Source organism: Leucoraja erinacea, chromosome 8 (assembly GCF_028641065.1).
Source record: "Leucoraja erinacea ecotype New England chromosome 8, Leri_hhj_1, whole genome shotgun sequence".
Lineage (NCBI taxonomy): Eukaryota > Metazoa > Chordata > Chondrichthyes > Rajiformes > Rajidae > Leucoraja > Leucoraja erinaceus.
Genome location: NC_073384.1, coordinates 46,607,786 through 46,626,479, shown reverse-complemented (window position 1 = coordinate 46,626,479; position 18,694 = coordinate 46,607,786). Strand labels below are relative to the sequence as shown.

Here is an 18,694-nt window from a genome sequence, read left to right as displayed (position 1 = left end):
CTCGCACAGACTCAGAAACAGCTTCTACCCCATAGCCATACGTGAACTTAACAATGCAAAATAAGAAATAACACTCACATTCAACTGAATGGTTCTACCTCAGCTGCTATTGTTATTTATCTGTATTTTTTTTTTAATATGTATATATTTTTACCTTTTCTTATATATTTAAAATTGCTCTTGTGAATCACACCGTGGGATTGACTTTTAAATTTTGTTGTACCATGTGCAATGACAATAAAGAGATTCATTCATTCATTCATTTAAGTTATATGGGATATATACAATGACATGATTTTCTAACATGGTCATTTTAGAAATAGTGCTTGCTAGGTTGTGATTCATTATTGTAATTGCAGTAATATTTTGCTTTTATGCATATTTGATGCACATTGGAATGGCAGCTAAGAAACAATAAATGTTTCTACCTCCAGATCCCCTTCAGTTACATTTCTGGACTGAATTGGTATTTTGATTTTTGTATTCCACCTTTCCCATATCACCCACTTCATTATCTGGATGCATAACTGGCAGAACCTAGGAAAGTTGCTCCACTGTTCAATTGTATGTTTGGTGCAGATTTCTGCACTCTTTCTCATTCTTGTGGGAATATGATGTGGCTCTTGGTGCTGGTGTCTTAGGGACTGTCTTCCTGAACATGATACAAGGACTTGAAATGGACCACCAAAAATACATTCTCTATCCCGTTCCACATAATCAAGCATACGCATATGGAGGGCCTATGTATTTAATCTAGTCTATATATACAGTGCAATCAGAAAGTATTCAGACCACTTCACTTTTTCCACATTTTGTTACATTACAGCCTTATTCTAAAATGGATTAAATTATTTTTTTTATCATCAATCTACACACAATACTCCATAATAAAAAAGTGAAAACAGGTGTTTAGAAATTTTTGCAGTAATTAAAGAAATAACTGAAATATCACATTTACATAAGTATTCAGACCCTTTACTCAGTACTTTGTTAAGGCACCTTTGGTAGCGATTACAGCTTCAAGTCGTCTAGGGTATGACGCTACAAGCTTGCACACCTGTATTTGGGGAATTTCTCCCATTCTTCTCTGCTGATCCTCTCAAGGTCTGTGAGGTTGGATGGGGAGCATCGATGCATAGCTATTTTCAGGGCCCTCCAGAGATGTTTGATCGAATTCAAGTCCGGTCTCTGGCTGGGCCACTCAAGCACATTCACAGACTTGTCACGAAGCCACTCCTGCATTGTCTTGGCTGTGTGCTTAGGATCGTTGTCCTGTTGGAAGTTGAACCTCAGCCCCAGTCTGAGATCCAGAACGCTCTGGAACAGGTTTTCATCAAGGATCTCTCTGTACTTTGCTCCGTTCTTTGTACATCTTTCCCTCGATCCTAACTAGTCTCCCAGTTCCTGCCACTGAAAAACATCCCCACAGCATGATGCTGCTGCCACCACCATACTTCACCATAGCTATGGTATTGGCCAGGTGATGAGCGGTGCCTGTTTTCCTCCAGACGTGACGCTTGGCATTCAAGCCAAAGAGTTCAATCTTGGTTCTCATGTCCTTTGGCAAACTCCAAGCGAGCTGTCATGTGCCTTTTACTGAAGAGTGGGTTCCGTCTGGCCACTCTACCATAAAGGCATGATTGGTGGCGTGCTGCAGATATAGTTGTCCTTCTGGAAGGTTCTCCCATCTCCACAGAGGGACTCTGGTGCTCTGTGAGTGTGGCCATCGAGTTCGTGGTCACCTCCCTGACCAAGGCCCTTCTCCCCTGATTGCTCAGTTTGGCCGGGTGGCCAGGCTCTATGAAGAGTCCTGGTGGTTCCAAACTTCTTCCATTTAAGAATGGCAGAGGCCACTGTGCTCTTCGGGACCTGCAATGCTGCAGAAATTGTTTTATACCCTTCCTCAGATCTGTGTCTCGACACAATCCTGTCTAGGAGGTCTACGGACAATTCCTTTGTCTTCATGGCTTGGTTTTTGTTCTGACATGCACTGTCAACTGTGGAACCTTATATAGACAGGTGTGTGCCTTTCCAAATCATATCCAATCAATTTAATTTACCACTGGTGGACTCCAAGTTGTAGAAACATCTCGAGGATATTCAATGGAAACAGGATGCACCTAAGCTCAATTTACCCATGAATAGTTAGTGTGAGAGCAGGTTAAGGCTCAGCCATTTTGTAAGTGAACTCTCAATGCATGCAAGATGAGGTGGTAGTGGCAGAGAAAATGAATGACATGCTGAATTGAATAACTGAGGATGGGGCTTCAGATAAGCACATGCCACTGGGCAGACCGGAATGTCACAAACCCAACTAATGGAGCAACCTGTGATTGTAAAGAGAAAGACTGACAGGTTTATGATAGGTTACAAAGCAGGAGACTGGAGATTCAGTCAAGGATTATGCGGATCAGTAAACCAGTTTGTTAAATAAATGGAGTTGTGTGGATCACACAATTTCCATACTGTCATTGAAATCTCTGTGTGGCAATACCGTTGAATGAACCAATAGACAGACAATAGGTGCCAGCACCACCATTCAATGTGATCATGGCTGATCATCCCCAATCAGTACCCCATTCCTGCCTTCTCCCCATATCCCCTGACTATAGATATTGATTCATAATACATGTTTTGAGGTTGCTTAGTCACTTGGATTATAGGTGCAATAGATACAATGAAATATGTTCACGGGAACTAAACCATTAACAGTATTTGTAAATGTTGAAGCTCATCCAGTAATCCTTAACTTTGATGTATGGCCAGCTAAACTTTACACCAGTTATTTCATGCATATTCAATGGTATATGTTCTTCAGAAAATAGACTTGCTTGCAAATGCAAGGTTGTGAAATATTGGGATTTATGAGGATATATAAAAAAAATTACTTGAGGAAATATCTTCTATCTGTGACTTTATATCAGAAGGCTTGAACAATTTAAAGATTTTTTTTGCAAGCATTCTAAGTAGTGATTGTTCTTTGGTTTCAGCATGATGTGTCCCAGACTTTACTTAAAGCTACCTTGGACAGTGTGGTCGAAGAATGTGTCAGTTTTGTTGGAGTGGATATCAACAGCATCTCTGAAATCCTAATGAGGTATGGGGATTATTTTTCAATCCAATAATTGCATGGCAATGGATCACAAGGCCTCTCTTTAGTCTGTCTCTTAATTTAATCTCAGATGGTGCATTGTGGCCTTGTCGCAGATTCTCATCTTTAAGAAAGTGGCAAGTTTAGGCAGTATTTTCCCCACACAGTATTAAACCTCTTCCTTTGAAAAAAAACTGGAATGAAGGACATTAAACAAAATCCTATTGAGTTATGAATTACAGACCTTGTTAAACTCACTGTCTTTGAACTAATACCATACATGTGTGCAAATGCATTTGTTAATACATATTTTGGGCCATTGATGTAGTTTGAACGTGCAATATAATTTCTGTAGCTCTATTTTAAGTATAAAAAATGGATATGTGAACAGAATAAAATATTCCCAGTTTTCTTTTCTGCAATCCTGCAAATCTTCTCTGTTCCTATTGGCCTTTTCAATTGTTTAGTAGGTTTGCATGGGTAGATGTGCATTATTTGGATTGAAAACTTCATTTTCTCTATTATGGATGTTTTACTCTTCATTAGCTACATTGGGTTACTGATGTACAACTAAATAGGAAAAAAGTACTTATTTTCCATTTTGAATGATGAGAATTCACGATTCAGAACAATGACAGAGCAGCATAGGGTGCCAATTGGCTGCTTCAGTTTTGTTTGTTTGGATTTTCCATACCTAAGCACATCCTCGATTTGCAAAGAATCGTGAAGGGCATAGTTAAATAAGGTGATCAGCCACAGTGTTTTCTAAAACTAGAGGCCATGGGTTTAAGATGAGAGCGAAGAGATTTATAAACAGCCTGAGAGATCAATAGCTAACTAGATATTATGGAAATAAAGGAGAATTGAGTGGGAATGTGCACATGATAGATGAACCAAGACAGTATTGGTGGAGGCATTTCATAGGCTAAATGATCTCCTCTTTCTCATGTTAATATGATGAACTTGTCAAAACAGGAATTGATCATTCGAGTAGGACGAATTTAAAGTGGTTCTAATCTTAACCAGTTTGAGATAAATTATTTATTCAGATTAGTTGATACTCTCAGTTGAATTTTAGCCAAATATAGAGAGATTAAAACGATTTGCAAACATATTGCATGTTGTGATTATTGAGGTGAAAAAAATGCTCTCAAACTTATGGTATTGAATGGAGTTATAGTCATAAGTACTGGGAGGAAATGATAAAGGGAATTATTTAAAAAAGGCATTAAATAATAAAATCATGAAGCTATGCACAAATAATGTTCAATTAAAATTTTTTAGCGAATTGTCACTACTTAAAATAATTTCTCCTAAAATCTTCCTAATCAAAAGGACCAATTTCTGAACTGAGAAAACTTGGGAAACATTTTCTCACCTACTTCCTTTAAAATTCTGGACGAAATAACTTGAAGAATGACCAGTTTTAATCCCATTGTTTTCTTCACTATTATTTATCCTTTGTAAATTATTGTGCTACCTGTCCTCCATTAACATTTTTGGAATGCTTGAAATACCATTCTCTTTATTTACAAATATCTCCATTATCTTTTTTTCAAAGTCCAATTATTCCCCAGCATCTCTTTACCCGTGCGAAAGTATGATAGCACTTTTATCCTTTTCTGTAGATTTTACCCACTGTTTTGCCAGCTTTTGCAGTATTTTATAGAGATGTTTTTTTTAATTATCCACTGTAATTTCCTGGATTATCGAACCATTTCCCTTTTTGAGTACTTTTTAAGTTTCACTTTATATTTGCTTTTACATGTTTAATCATCCATGTTAACTAGAACTCCTGTCCCTTGGATTATTACTTGAACAAACATCTGCTATATCGTGATGCTACTCATATTCAAATTAGTCTTTTTATTGATACAATTCCTGATGGAAACTTAAAATCTTTACAGCTCTTTTACATTTCCCCCTTTTCAAGACTACATTTAATTCAATCATATGTTGATCAGTCCACTTGCTGTTCAATTTAAATAATTTAAATCAAATAGATTGCTCAAAAATCTGAAATCAAATTCATACCTCCGAATCCAACTAGTTTTACTTAACAAGTAAAATAATTGAACCCTATCTCCCCATTGAAAAAAGGAAATACTATACACTTGTACAACCATGATTAATTTAAAATTTCTATGTAGTTGATATATCAGGAAAGGAATAGCTTATATTTTGATCTAATTCAATTCAAAACTTTAGACTCGGACTTATTAATGGCAAGTTTTTTTTCCCCAGTCATTACACCACTACCTAGGCCCCAATGCTCTGTATTTATATTCAAAGAAACTTGTGCTGAGCATTTAACTAGCTCAGCCATGTAAATGTTGGAAGCATAAAGACTGATCTAATCTCAACTCAAATTCTTTCACACATTTAACACGCCAAGCCAGGAAACACTACTACTGACTGAATTATTTTGGCTAGGTTACAAGTAGCTGATCAAACCTTAGCGACATAGACCCTTTAAGCATTACAAGGGTAAAGGTTAAAAAGGTACTTCCAATCCTAAAAACTATTATATTTCTATCTTTAAAGCATTTCTGTTTGACGGGATAAAAAATAAAATCGAAATATTTGTGTGTCAACTTCATAAAATATTTAATTTCTCTCTCACAGGCATGTTGCGGGACTGAATGCTAGTAAAGCAAAAAGTATAATTGAGTGGCGTGAGAAGAATGGCCCATTCATCAACCGAGAACAGCTGAAAGATGTCAAAGGCTTGGGCCCAAAAACCTTTCAACAATGTGCTGGTTTCATCCGAATTAATCCAGAAAACATAAAGAACTTTGTCAAGTAAATGCACTTTATTAATTTTTTTTTTTTAGCATAGTAAAGGGCCTGTCCCACTTATGCCACCTTTTCGTTGACTGCCGGCACCCGTCATGTCGCGGGGTGTCACCAGGGAGCATGTCGCCAGGCGGTCGCCTGGATGGTCGTGAGAGGTCGCCGAGGGTCGCCTGTATGGTCGTGAGAGGTCTCCTAGTCACCCAAAGAGTCGTAGAGTCTTTCTGGTCGGCGCTGAATTTTCAACGTTGAAAATTTTCGGCAACCTATGACGGGTGCCGGCAGTCACCGAAAAGGTCGCGGTAATGGAACAGGCCCTTAAAAGCCAAAAGTAATGATCTGCAAAAGTGTGGTAATTTATTACAATTCGTTGTTTTGCTATTGAATGACGCAGCAATGTTCCATATACATTAAACAGATTCTGGCAGAGGCGCAGTGGGAATGTGTAAGTAAATAACCATTGTAATTATCTCCATTTTAAATATTGATTTTTATAATGAACGCATTATATAATATCAGGCAACAATGTCAGGCAATGAACCTTACTTTGCAGGTGTATGTTGTTGTGAACTATTTCCATTTTATTCACAACAGCAATCAGCAGCAGTTTGATGGCACCACAGGATGTCAGACAATCACAGGAGACAGCAAGATCAAGCCAGTTGGCAAATCCACCAAAAAGAAGGGGAAAACAGAAATCACTTCTGCACAACCAACTATATTAGATCAGACATGTATCCACCCAGAATCATATAACACAGCCATGAGGTAAGAGCGCGAGAGGTTGTGCTTTTAATTTAACTCAAATATTCATACTAATTTAAGCCAAAGTAATAAATTAAATAAAGATGCTTATTAGTTTTATATATATCAAGGTTATAGAATATACATCCACATTCAGATATGTCATAAACATAATGCAGATCTTCTAGCTTGAGCATGAATTCAATAAGCTGCTCCTAAACCTATGGATTTTAAATCTGTTAATTACCGTATTATTCTTTAAATCGAAGCTTCACCAGTTTTGAGGTTGCTATTAAGGCCAATGCAGAATCATAGTCTTCCCCTGATGGGGCACGTGGATAGGTAATTAATGGGGGTGGTATTCTCCTAACTCCGCTCACGCGGGGTATCAGTATGCTCCACTGTGCATGAACTTGAGTTTCCTACTACCAGCCTAAATACAACAGACTTGAGCTTGAGACTCCCAAAGGTTCACAAGGATGTTACACTGTTATAAAAACCCTTGGATCATTGAGTCTATTTTTCTCTCTGTCTGATAATCTCCTCGTACTACACAGCTCAAAATAGAGCATTTTGCAAAACACCTGCATTGTGCATGTAAGCATCAAGAACTGTCAGTCCTAGCCAACTGAGCAGTATCAAAGGTATTTTTATTAGTCACATTCACATACACCTAGGTGTAGTGAAGTGAAATGCTTTTTGCCATTTTGCAGCACACAAAAAAAGAATACAGACATAACACCAATGAGAGTCTTAAACACATAGAACATCCCCCCACAATGGCTCCCACCATGAGGGAAGGCACAAAGTCCAGTCCCCAACCCCAGTTCACCCATAGTCGGGGCCCATTGAGGCCTTCACAGTTGCCTCTACGGAGGCTCGAAGTTCCTGGCCGTTCTCGCCGGGTGATGTTGCTCCGGCGTCGGGAGAGTCCTCACAGCGGCATGGGAACCCTGGAACAGCCACTTCTGCACTGGAGGCCGCGGCTTCGGAAGCCGACAAGGCCGCACCGGTTGGAGCTCCACAACTGGCGATCTCGTCGCGAGATCCCATGCTCCCGGTGTAAAGTCAGCGCCGCCGCCCGCAGCTGGCCTCTCCTCAGACCCGCAGCTCCGCGATGTTGTTCCCGGCGGTCTCAGCTCACCGGAGCTCCAGCGCAGCGACCCAGGCAAGGCATCGCCTACTCCGCGATAGCGCTCCAGCGCTGTGCCGCCGCTGAAAGCCGTGGTTCTGGGCGGTCCCCGACAGGAAACGCCGCTCCAGGCCCGCTGGTAGGACCGGTCGAAGCTGCAGCCCGGAGAAAAGCCGCCTCTCCGACCAGGTAGGGACCCTGAAAGGTAGTTTTCCCCTTCCCCCCAACCCCCACATAAAAAAAGTCTAGACCTCCAACAAAATACTTTAACTAACTTAAAATAAAAATAAAAAGATGAAGAGACAGACAGCTGCTGGCTGGGCAGCCGTGCACAGGACAGCGCCCCCTAAAGTAACTAGGGTCTCACTGCTGGAGGTTATTGGTTTAGGCAGTTTACAACCCAGTGGTATGAATATTGATTTCCCTTACTTCAAGTAATCCCTTCACTCCTTCTCTCTCCATCCCGCCCACCACCGCCGCACCAGGTTCCCGTTCACACCTCGCAAACAGCTAACAATGGCCTGTTTCCTTTATTATCGTTACTTTTTGCATATCTTTCATTCATTTGTTCTATATCTTTCTACATCACTGTCTATATCGCTTCTTTTCCCTTTCCCCTGACTAGTCTGAAGAAGTGACTCGACCCAAAACGTCATCCATTCCTTCTCTCCAGAGATGCTGCCTCTCTTTCTGAGTTCAGCATTTTGTGTCTATCTTTGGTTGTTAGTTTGATCTCAGTTTGCTTATCCTTCCAATGAATTTGGAGGATTTTGCAGAGCTACTGTTTGTTGTATATCTCCAGTGTATTGAGACACCTGTTCTACATAGTCTTGATCTCACAAATGTAGAGGTGGGCAGGAATCACTGTCGCACTCCAAACCATGAATTTTGTGCCTGGTCTGAGGTCTTAATCTTCAAATACCGTTTTCCTCATTTGATCAAACACTGTGCAGGTACATTGAAGGCAATAGTGAATTTCTGTATTAATGTTTGCATTTACCAAAAGAGATATGCAAAATGCTCCACATTTCCAGTGTCCTGCTGTGAACCTTTATTGTCAAAGGGCAGTATGATTCTCTTGTGAGGGCAGGCTGGTCTTGCAGATGTTAAGCGCAAAGCCGATTCTCATATATGCTTTTATGAATGAGTTGACATTGTCTTAGAGCTTGGTCTCTGAGCACACACAGTCTCGAGCATCGTCTGCGTACAACTGATAAGGGTGACACGATGGTGCAGCAGTAGAGTTGCGGCCTTGTAGCGCATACAGTGCCAAAGACCAGAGTTCAATCCCGACTACGGGTGCTGTCTGTATGGGGTTTGTACTTTCTCCCCATGACCGTGTGGGTTTTCTCCGAGATCTTTGATTTCCTCCCACACTCCAAAGACGTGCAAGTTTGTAGGTTAATTGGCTTGGTATAAATTGTAAATTGTCCCTAGTATGTGTATGGTGATTTTAATGTGTGGGGATCACTGGTCAGTGTGGACTCGGTGGGCCGAAGGGCCTGTTTCCGCATTAAATCCCTAAAAATAAAGCTGCTGGATTACTGAGGTTGTTGGTGATGTTGTTTTTTAATTATCACGTATATTGAAATATGGTGAAAAACTGGTAGTGGAAGAGATAAGATAAACAAAGTACAGTATGCAGTGTCAAAACTGCAGAGAAAGTTCAGTTAAAAGAAAAGTACAAGGGCTGACACTGGTCTTCACTGAGATTGGTTCTGTTTCAATCAAGAGTGTTTTATTGTCATATGTCCCAAAACAGAACAATGAAATTATTAATTGCAGCAGCACAACAAATATGTAAACACAATACTCAAACTGAATAACAATTGTCCATTTTGGGCATTCTATTTGAGAAACAGAAAGAAAAATGTAGACACATAATGCTGGAGTAAATCAGTGGGACAGGCAGCATTTCTGGAGAGAAGGAATGGGTTGACATTGTCTTGGAGCTTAGTCTCCGAGCACACACATACTCGAGTATCGTCTGTGTACAACTGATGTGGGCGACACAGTGGTACAGCAGTAGAGTTGCTGCCTTGTGGCGCATACAGCACCAGAGACACGGGTTTAATCCCGACTATGGGTGCTGTCTGTTCAGAGTTTGTACTTCTTCAGACTGAAGAAGGGTCTCGACCCGAAACGCCACCCATTCCTTCTCTCCAGAGATGCTGCCCGTCCCGCTGAGTTACTCCAGCATTTTGTGTCTACTTTTGATTTAAACCAGCATCTGCAGTTCATTCCTACACAGAAAGAAAAATGTGTTGGCTTGTGTAGATCAGCGTCACTCATGTTATGTCATACTTTGTAGTTACGCCCACTAGCTTTACAGCAACCCTCCCTGCCTGGTTCCCACATTATTAGAGAAACGTGCTAGCATGAAGTTACCGATGCTGCAATGTTAATAAAGTCTTTGGACCTTTATCACGGTGCTAGGCATCTGTTTTTTTCTCGGTGCCAGAGATAGAGAGAACCTGTGGAGTTGTATGTCAGTGCACTGAAGCACATTGGAAGTCGGTGCGATTTCAGAGATATATGTGATAGCATTATCCATGACTGTTTGGTTCATGGCATCCCGCAGTGATAAATTTTGTGACGAGCTACTGCAGGATGCTGACCTTACTCTAGAAACTGCTGAAAACCGCTATCACATTGCTGAAATGGCTGATGCTCACATCAAAGTTTTGGGACACTCTACTGCTCGTGAAATTAATGCTGCCGGTATGTCTTATCAAATCTCTCCTCGTTTTCCTCAAGTACCTGATGCCAAGTTGAGACTAATTGACAATAGCTCGAACTGTGGGGGTTCACATGCTGCTGTTCGTGACCGTTGCCCTGCGTATGGAAAATTATGTTGATTTTGCAACTAAATAAACCATTTCCTTAGGTGCTGTCGTTCACGTAACAACATAGTTCAAACAAGACAATCTGTTAATTCGCTTGGCCGTGAAAGCTCTTTCTCAGAATTCTCACAACCAGCTCCCATGGATTTACAGGCAACTGGCGAATGTGTTGATGTTGATGTACATGCTTTGTCTGATTTAGTGTATAAACAACTAGACCTCAACGTCGCTTTGCTCATTAATGGCAAACCTCTTTATCTGAAAGTAGATTCAGGGACCCGCTGCAACGTCATTTGCCTGGCTGTGTTCCAAAAGTTACGAAAAACAGAGATTGTTTCTCCAACGGCTGCCTCCCTTGTACCATTTGCAGGAGGTTGAGCCCACCCTATCGGCCAAGTTGAGTTATGCTGCTGTCTTAACTCGCGTGTCCACAACCTGGATTTCTATGTCGTTCGTGAAAATGTGCCATCTCTGCTGGGTCCAATGCATGTCAAGTCATGGGTCTGATTTCCTTCAGCCCTTCTGTTTGTCATCTAACTACAGACTGTGACTTTAACCATCAAATCCTGACACAATACAAGGTTTTGTTTGACGATAAGCTGGGCAGGTTGCCTGTCAGGTATACGATTACCATTGACCCTGAGGCAATTCCAGTTGTTCGTCTAGCTCATAAGATTCCCCGCGCTATGCGGGACCGTGTTCAAAGTGAACTTAACAGAACGGTGTCTCTAGGTGTGATTGCTCCCGTCGCTGACCCCTCGGATTGGGTCACCACCATGGTCATGGCTACCAAGAAGAATAAAGACGAGAAACGGATTTGCATCAACCCCAGGGACTTAAACACAGCAATTAAACGACTCCACTATCCCATGCACACTGTGAATGAGATTGCTGCACAGATGGCTGCGGCAACTGTATTCACGTTGCTAGATGCCAAGATTCATTCTGGCAGATTTTGCTGGAACACAACTCCTCCAAGTTAACCACTTTAGGCACACCGTTTGGGCATTACAGATTTATTTGCATGCCCTTTGGAATAAGTTCTGCTGGTGAAATATTTCAAAAGCTATGGAGCAGTTGTTTGCAGGCTACCCATGCTCCATCGTAGTGGATGACATCCTCGTTGCAGGACGAACGGTCAAAGAACACGATGCCAATCTGACGAAGGTCTTGGATCGTGCCAAGGCCATCAGTCTCAAGCTGAACCTTCAAAAATACAAATTCAGGGTGAATGAGGTGAAATACATAGACCATGTATTTACCAAAGACGGCCTAAAAACTGATCCAGCGAAAACCAGTGCTATCAAAGAGCTCCCAGCACCCACAGACGTGCTAAGTTTGCAGAGATTCCTTGGCATGGTTAACTACTTGAGCAAATTAATTCCGGGTTTCAGCGAAATGTCACTCCCATTGCGCCAGCTTACACACAAAGACACTGCTTGGACCTGGCACGAGCAACAACAGAAGGCGGTCGACACTCTTAAGCAGCAGATGTCTTGTGCTTCCTACTCTTGCTTACTTTGATCCAAAACTACCAGTCACACTGACTTGTGACGCCTCACACCATGGACTAGGCACAGCATGTCTTTAGAATGGTGGTAATGGCAATAAGCCTGTGGCCTATGCCTTGCACAGCATGACTGATACAGTACAACGGTATGCCCAAATTGAGAAAGAGCTGTTGGCGGTTGTTTTCGCCTGCAAGAAATTCAACAATTTTATCTTTGGACACACAGTCACGATTGAAACTGACCACCTATGATCAGCATTTTCAACAATCCGATCATGCCTCTCCAGTGCCCCTACAGCGGATGCTGCTGCATCTTCAAAAATATGACTTTGTTCTGATCCACAAACGCGGTAAAGATATGCACCTGGCTGACACTCTCGCGCGTGCATCCCAGTAGACCTGTGAGGATCCGCCCTCGCCGGATGATGACTTTATTGTAATGGCCGTGTCTTTTATCCCCTCGTCCTGTATGGAGGATTTGGTTGCCCACTCTGCTGCTGACAATACTCTACGGTCGCTTACCTCCGTCATTAAGCGCGGCTGGCCAGACAAACACTACAACGTTCTGCTGTCAGTCCGGCCTTTCTTTGCCATCCATGATTAGCTAGTACTGCAGGATGGCATTATTGTAAAAGGACACAAAGCTGTGGTCCCTGCTTCGTTGCACAACAAGTATTTTAACACTGTCCATGCAAGGCACCCAGGCCAGTAGCTGAAGCTACTGTCCTACGGGCAAGAAGCATGTTTTACTGGCCTGGCATGGCCGGCTACATCACCGAGAATGTGGCGTCCTGTGCAGTGTGCAACAGTTTTGCACCTCGCCAACAAAAGCAACCACTTGTTTCACATCCGGTTCCTGCACTCCCGTGGTCTACAGTGGCAGCTAACATATTTGAGTGGCATGGCAAGCAGTACCTGGTACTCGTCGATTCTTATTCTGGATGGTTGGACATTGATCTTCTCAGCAGCCCCACTTATTTCAAAGTTATCTCACCATTTTTCAGTCCACGGATCTCCGGGTTGACTGTTAACTGACAACGGCAGTCAATTCACCAGCCAACACTTCAGGGAGTTTGCTACGCCCTGGAAATTTCGCCACATTACCAGCAGCCCTGATAATCCACAGTCGAATGGGCTGGCTGAGCGGGCTGTCAAGAGTGCCAAACAGCTCATGGAACGTTCACACAGAGCTAATTCCGACATGTTCCTGGATCTGGTCAACTTACGCAACATCTCCCGTGACCCCATTTTGGGTTCACCTGATCAACGTTTATTGTCAAGGCAGACCCGTGCCTGTGGCGGATCAGGCATTGGTCCCACAGGTGGTTCCACCTGAGGAGGTTCAATCCAGATTACAACAAAAGCGTGACATTCAAAAACAATGGTTTGACAAAACAAGAAGCCCACTGCCACCATTGACCAAGAGGCAGGTGTTTCGTTTACAGACTGACAAAGGCCATGACCATATTGGTGTGATTTCTGGAGTTGCTTCTGAGCCACGCTCGTATATGGTCAGTGCTGATGGCGGCACCTACAGGCGTAACAGACAACATATCTTGCCTGTGAAAGAGCCAGTTCCACCTCTGTATTATCCAGACCGTACAAGTGTACTTCCGTCTGTGTTTAGTTGCACTCCTCCGCCTATACCAGCACAAGAACCGACGACTTCGCCTGCGCCACAGTCTCCTGCTTCATCTCCGGGAATGCTGGTTCAGTCTCCCTCGCCTGTGAAGCCACCTGCTCTGTCTCCGGGGGGAAAGAACGGAAATAATCTTTATCGTACACGTGCTGGGCGTGTTTGCAAGCCGGTTGTGAAGTACCCGGGCTATGTTTGACTTTCCTCCAGTTTATTATTAATTGCTATGCATGCTTTACTTAGTTAATGGTTTTGTACTGATGTTAATTCTTTAAGAGGGAGGATGTAGATCAGTGTCACTCATGTTACGAGTCATACTTTGTAGTTACGCCCACGAGCTTTACAGTAACCCTCCCTGCCTGGCCCCCACATTATTAGAGAAATGTGCTTGCATGAAGTTACCGATGCTGTAACGTTAATAAAGTCTTTGGACCTGTATCATGGTGTATGGCTTCATTTATTTGAACAGCAACCTCACAACTTGGGAAATCATCAGTACTGTTTGGAAACATAATGGATTCAATTTTAATCCTTTTAAACCACTCCAAATATATTTTTAAATCGATGGCCAATTTTTCTTGCTTGACAAGGAAGTTACGCCTTGTCTTGTTTTCAACGTTCTGCCCCCTTTTGACAGACACAGACACACACACACACCCACCCACACACCCGTTATGCAGGCGGGGGACAGGTTAAGCGGGAGCCAAGGTGATACAGTCACACACCACGATGAGCAGGAAGGTTTACGCGGTTATTAAGACGGCTAACGCGGTGTACGGTAAGTCCTTTAAAAGAGGTGGGGAGAAGGAATGGAGCGAACTTTTAAGAAGCCAGAGATACATGGCTGTGAAGCTCAGCGGACATTTAACATTATCGGTCGGTTATTCTTGGTTCTGAAAACTACTGCTTACCTTTTTTTCCCCAATGAGCCAATGAAATTCACCGGTCAGCAGTGGCTACAACCTACGAGAACCTCTGAGAACCTTTGACCTCCTGGCAACCCACTAGGACCTCCTGGCGACCCACCTACAGCATGAGAATTCTCGCTGCTCTCCATGGCGGCTTCACTCCAGTCGCCACTAATTTTTCAAAATGTTGAAAAATTTGCGGCGACCATAATGAGTCCACCACTTGTTCCCAGAATGCGGGAACTCCTCACGACCATGAAGGCGACTCCCCGGCAACTACTCGCGAACATGTGGCGACTACATATTCTCCTGCAGTCGCCTAAAAAATCACCTGTGGAGCAGGCTCAGTACTGTTAGTATATTATAGCCATGTCTAGATATTTCTAGTTTTATCTTTTTTGTATGTTTATGGGTGGTATTATATATGTAGATGAGTGTGTCTACATCTGAGGAAGCTAGTGTAATCACAGAGATTGGAAGTCATTTTAGACTCGAGGAATGGTGAAGACAACAGTTTTTATCACTCTCACTCTCGCTCTCACACGATTACAAGACATGACACGGATGAAACAGTTAGAATGAAAAGTTACAATTTGTATTGGAATAAGAAATACTTGATATGAATCGCTTCTTTCTTTGTACTACAATAAAAGACTAATTAATCAAGAAGCAACGACAGGACGATTCGTTCTTACTATAGGCTAGTATGTAAGCTTTATCTCTTCTTCATCCCCGAGTAGTAATGGCAATCAAAAGTTGGCCATTGGAACGTTAAGAAATTGCCATTATAAGAGCCATGAATTCGAATTCCAAAATGGCAGCTGGGCAATTTAAATTCAAATAATATGATAAAGCTCAAACTGAAAATAAAAGCTATTTTTAGGAGAGGTATCCATGAAACTACCAAACTTATAAAAACAATTTTGTTCACGTAATTTGGTCGCGTAATTTGCGTGCCAAGTACACGTAAGTGGGACAGGCCCTTCATAGTCCATTTCAGACACCCGCTCGGTGCACATACCTGCCTGTCCAGGTGCTGTGCACATGCTACTTTCGTTACAATGTAACTATTTAACCACATAATGAGATAAACAAAGGCAAGATTCTTGAGCTGGCCATCAAAGCATTAATGCAGACGGAAAAAATCTCAACAACCTTTCCTCATTGTTCTTTATGAAATAGTGTTATATTCTCCAATTGTTTTTTTTTCAACTTTAAGTGAATCAGTTGTAAATTTTTGATGAAGATCAGTAATACCTTTCATGCATGGCAGAATTATACTATTATAAATTAGTTTGCAGTTAATTATGCGGAGAAACCTGGCAGATTTTTCCCAAGGATTTGTTTTAAGCAAATGAAGTTTCCTTGAAATTGATTTCTGCTTGAAATCTAATGTTCTAATGTTACTGAATTAAGTTATGTTACTGCTACAGGGAGCCAGCAACAAATGTATACATTTGTGTGGCACAGTGATGCCTTGCAAACTCTATTTGCCAGCTCTGGATTTTTAATTAGTGAATGAGATAGGCAATGTAAGTTAGTTTTATCTAATGACAATATTACAGGATTGAAAGTAGGAAAGATAATATTTGAGAATTTTGTGGGGAAAGGCAGACTGCACTTTTTTCAGATATGAAATATACCTTAAAAATCTTTAACATCCATATCTTTTTAAATAGTTGAGTTCTTTTAAATTATTTTAGGTGTTTCTAAGTTATTTTTACTGCTTTACTTGTTGACTCCTCTACAAATGTTTATGTTTAATTGCTTAGTTTAATAGATTTGAAACGTTTCTAAATATCACGAGCTTCCAGACACTTTGAAAATGTGTGACTCGTGTGACAGTTGGCTAAGCTGTTAAAGTCTTTTTCTTCTGTTTTGAATGTTGCCTCAATCTATCATACGCCAAATAATGACATACTTGCATAATTGGACACAGTTTCTTCATGCTTTGTCTCCAAGGATCTGGGCACTTTTTTGCAGCCAGTTCAAACTGCTACAGTGGCTTGCAAAAGTATTCATACCCCTTGAACTTTTCCACAATTTGTCACGTTACAACCACAAACGTAAATGTATTTTATTGGGATTTTATGTGCTAGACCAACACAAAGTGGCGCATAATTGTGAAGTGGAAGGAAAATGATACATGGTTTTCAAAGTTTTTTACAAATAAAAAACTGAAAAGTGTGGCGTGCAAAAGTATTCAGCCCCCTTTACTTTGATACCCCTAAATAAAATCCAGTGCAACCAATTGCCTTCAGAAGTCACCTAATTAGTAAATAGAGTCCACTTGTGTGTAATCTAATCTCAGTATAAATACAGCTGTTCTGTGAAGGCCTCAGAGGTTTGTTAGAGAACATTAGTGAACAAACAGCACCATGAAGCCCAAGGAACACACCAGACAGATCAGGGATAAAGTTGTGGAGAAGTTTAAAGCAAGGTTAGGTTATAAAAAAATATCCCAAGCTTTGAACATCTCACGGAGCACTGTTCAATCCATCATCCGAAAATGGAAAGCGTATGGCACAACTGCAAACCTACCAATACATGGCCGTCCACCTAAACTGACAGGCCGGGCAAGGAGAGCATTGATCAGAGGAGCAGCCAAGAGACCCATGGTAACTTTGGAGGAGCTGCAGAGATCCACAGCTCAGGTGGGAGAATCTGTCCACAGGACAACTATTAGTCGTGCACTCCACAAATCAGGCCTTTATAGAAGAGTGGCAAGAAGAAAGCCATTGTTGGGAAAAAAAGCCATAAGAAGTCCCGTTTGCAGTTTGCCACAAGCCATGTGGGGGACACAGCAAACGTGGAGGTAGGTGCTCTGGGCAGATGAGACCAAAATTGAAGTTTTTGGCCTAAATGCAAAACGCTATGTGTGGCGGAAAACTAACACTGCACATCACCCTGAACACACAATCCCCACTGTGAAACATGGTGGTGGCAGCATCATGCTGTGGGGATGCTTTTCTTCAGCAAGGCCAGGGAAGCTGGTCAGAGTTGATGGGAAGATGGGTGGAGCCAAATACAGGGCAATCTTGGAAGAAAACCTTTTAGAGTCTGCAAAAGACTTGAGACTGGGGCGGAGGTTCACCTTCCAGCAGGACAACGACCCTAAACATACAGCCAGAGTTACAATGTAATGGTTTAGATCAAAGCATATTCATGTGTTAGACTATTGACGGGTCTCCGTTATCAGGTCTCCATTGTCGTTGGGGCTGCAATGAGGTGCGGCCTCCAACAGAAGAAGCCGGGGACTCTGGTGCCGACTCACCTCACCATCACCGTCGTGGAGCTGGCCGAGTCCGGAGCGGGTGGAGCAGTGGTGGAGCGCTGCTGCTGCTGCTGCGGCCCGACCTCCGGAGATTAGGAGGCTGCTACTGCGGGTCTGCGGACGGCGGCACCGGGAGCCCGCAGGTCCCTGGAGGGAGACCGCTTTTCAGGGCTCCTGCAACGGCGACTTCTCCCGCCCGAGTTGCGGGGTCGAAGAGCTCCTGGAGCGGGGCCTAACATCACCGCCCCGCGCGGCTAGGAATGGCCGCGGGACTCTGCGAGCGCACGCCGGGGGCTCTTACACCAAGACCCGGTGTGCGATCTTGCACCACCCGGCGTGGCTTTAATGGCCGCGGGACAATCGCCATCGCCAGCCGGGGGCTTTGACTTTGTCTCTGACATCTGGGGGGGGGGGGGGGAGAGTGCAGTGGAGAGATAAGTTTTTTTTTTTGGCCTTCCATCACAGCAATGTGATGGATGTTTATGTAAAATGTAAATTATGTTGTGTCTGGGGTCTATTTGTTTGTAATGTATGGCTGCAGAAACGGCATTTCGTTTGGACCTCAAGGGGTCTAAATGACAATTAAATTGACTATTGACTATTGACTATTGAATGGCCCAGTCAAAGTCCAGACCTAAATCCAATTGAGAATCTCTGGCAAGACTTGAAAATTGCTGTTCACAGACGCTCTCCATCCAATCTGACTGAGCTTGAGCTATTTTGCAAAGAAGAATGGGCAAAAATTTCAGTCTCTAGATGTGCA

At 42.5% G+C, this 18,694-nt stretch overlaps 1 protein-coding gene across 2 annotated transcripts in view; it reads left to right on the top strand.

Annotated features, from left to right (window-relative positions):
- The window catches only part of srbd1 (S1 RNA binding domain 1), a 217,844-nt gene that overhangs the window by 162,450 nt on the left and 36,700 nt on the right, over nucleotides 1-18,694 (top strand). For both annotated transcript variants that reach the window (XM_055639640.1, XM_055639641.1), the window contains exons 18-20: nucleotides 2,991-3,097; nucleotides 5,717-5,893; nucleotides 6,479-6,652. In XM_055639640.1, coding sequence (XP_055495615.1) covers nucleotides 2,991-3,097; nucleotides 5,717-5,893; nucleotides 6,479-6,652 — 458 coding nt within the window. The remainder of the gene's footprint in view (nucleotides 1-2,990; nucleotides 3,098-5,716; nucleotides 5,894-6,478; nucleotides 6,653-18,694) is intronic.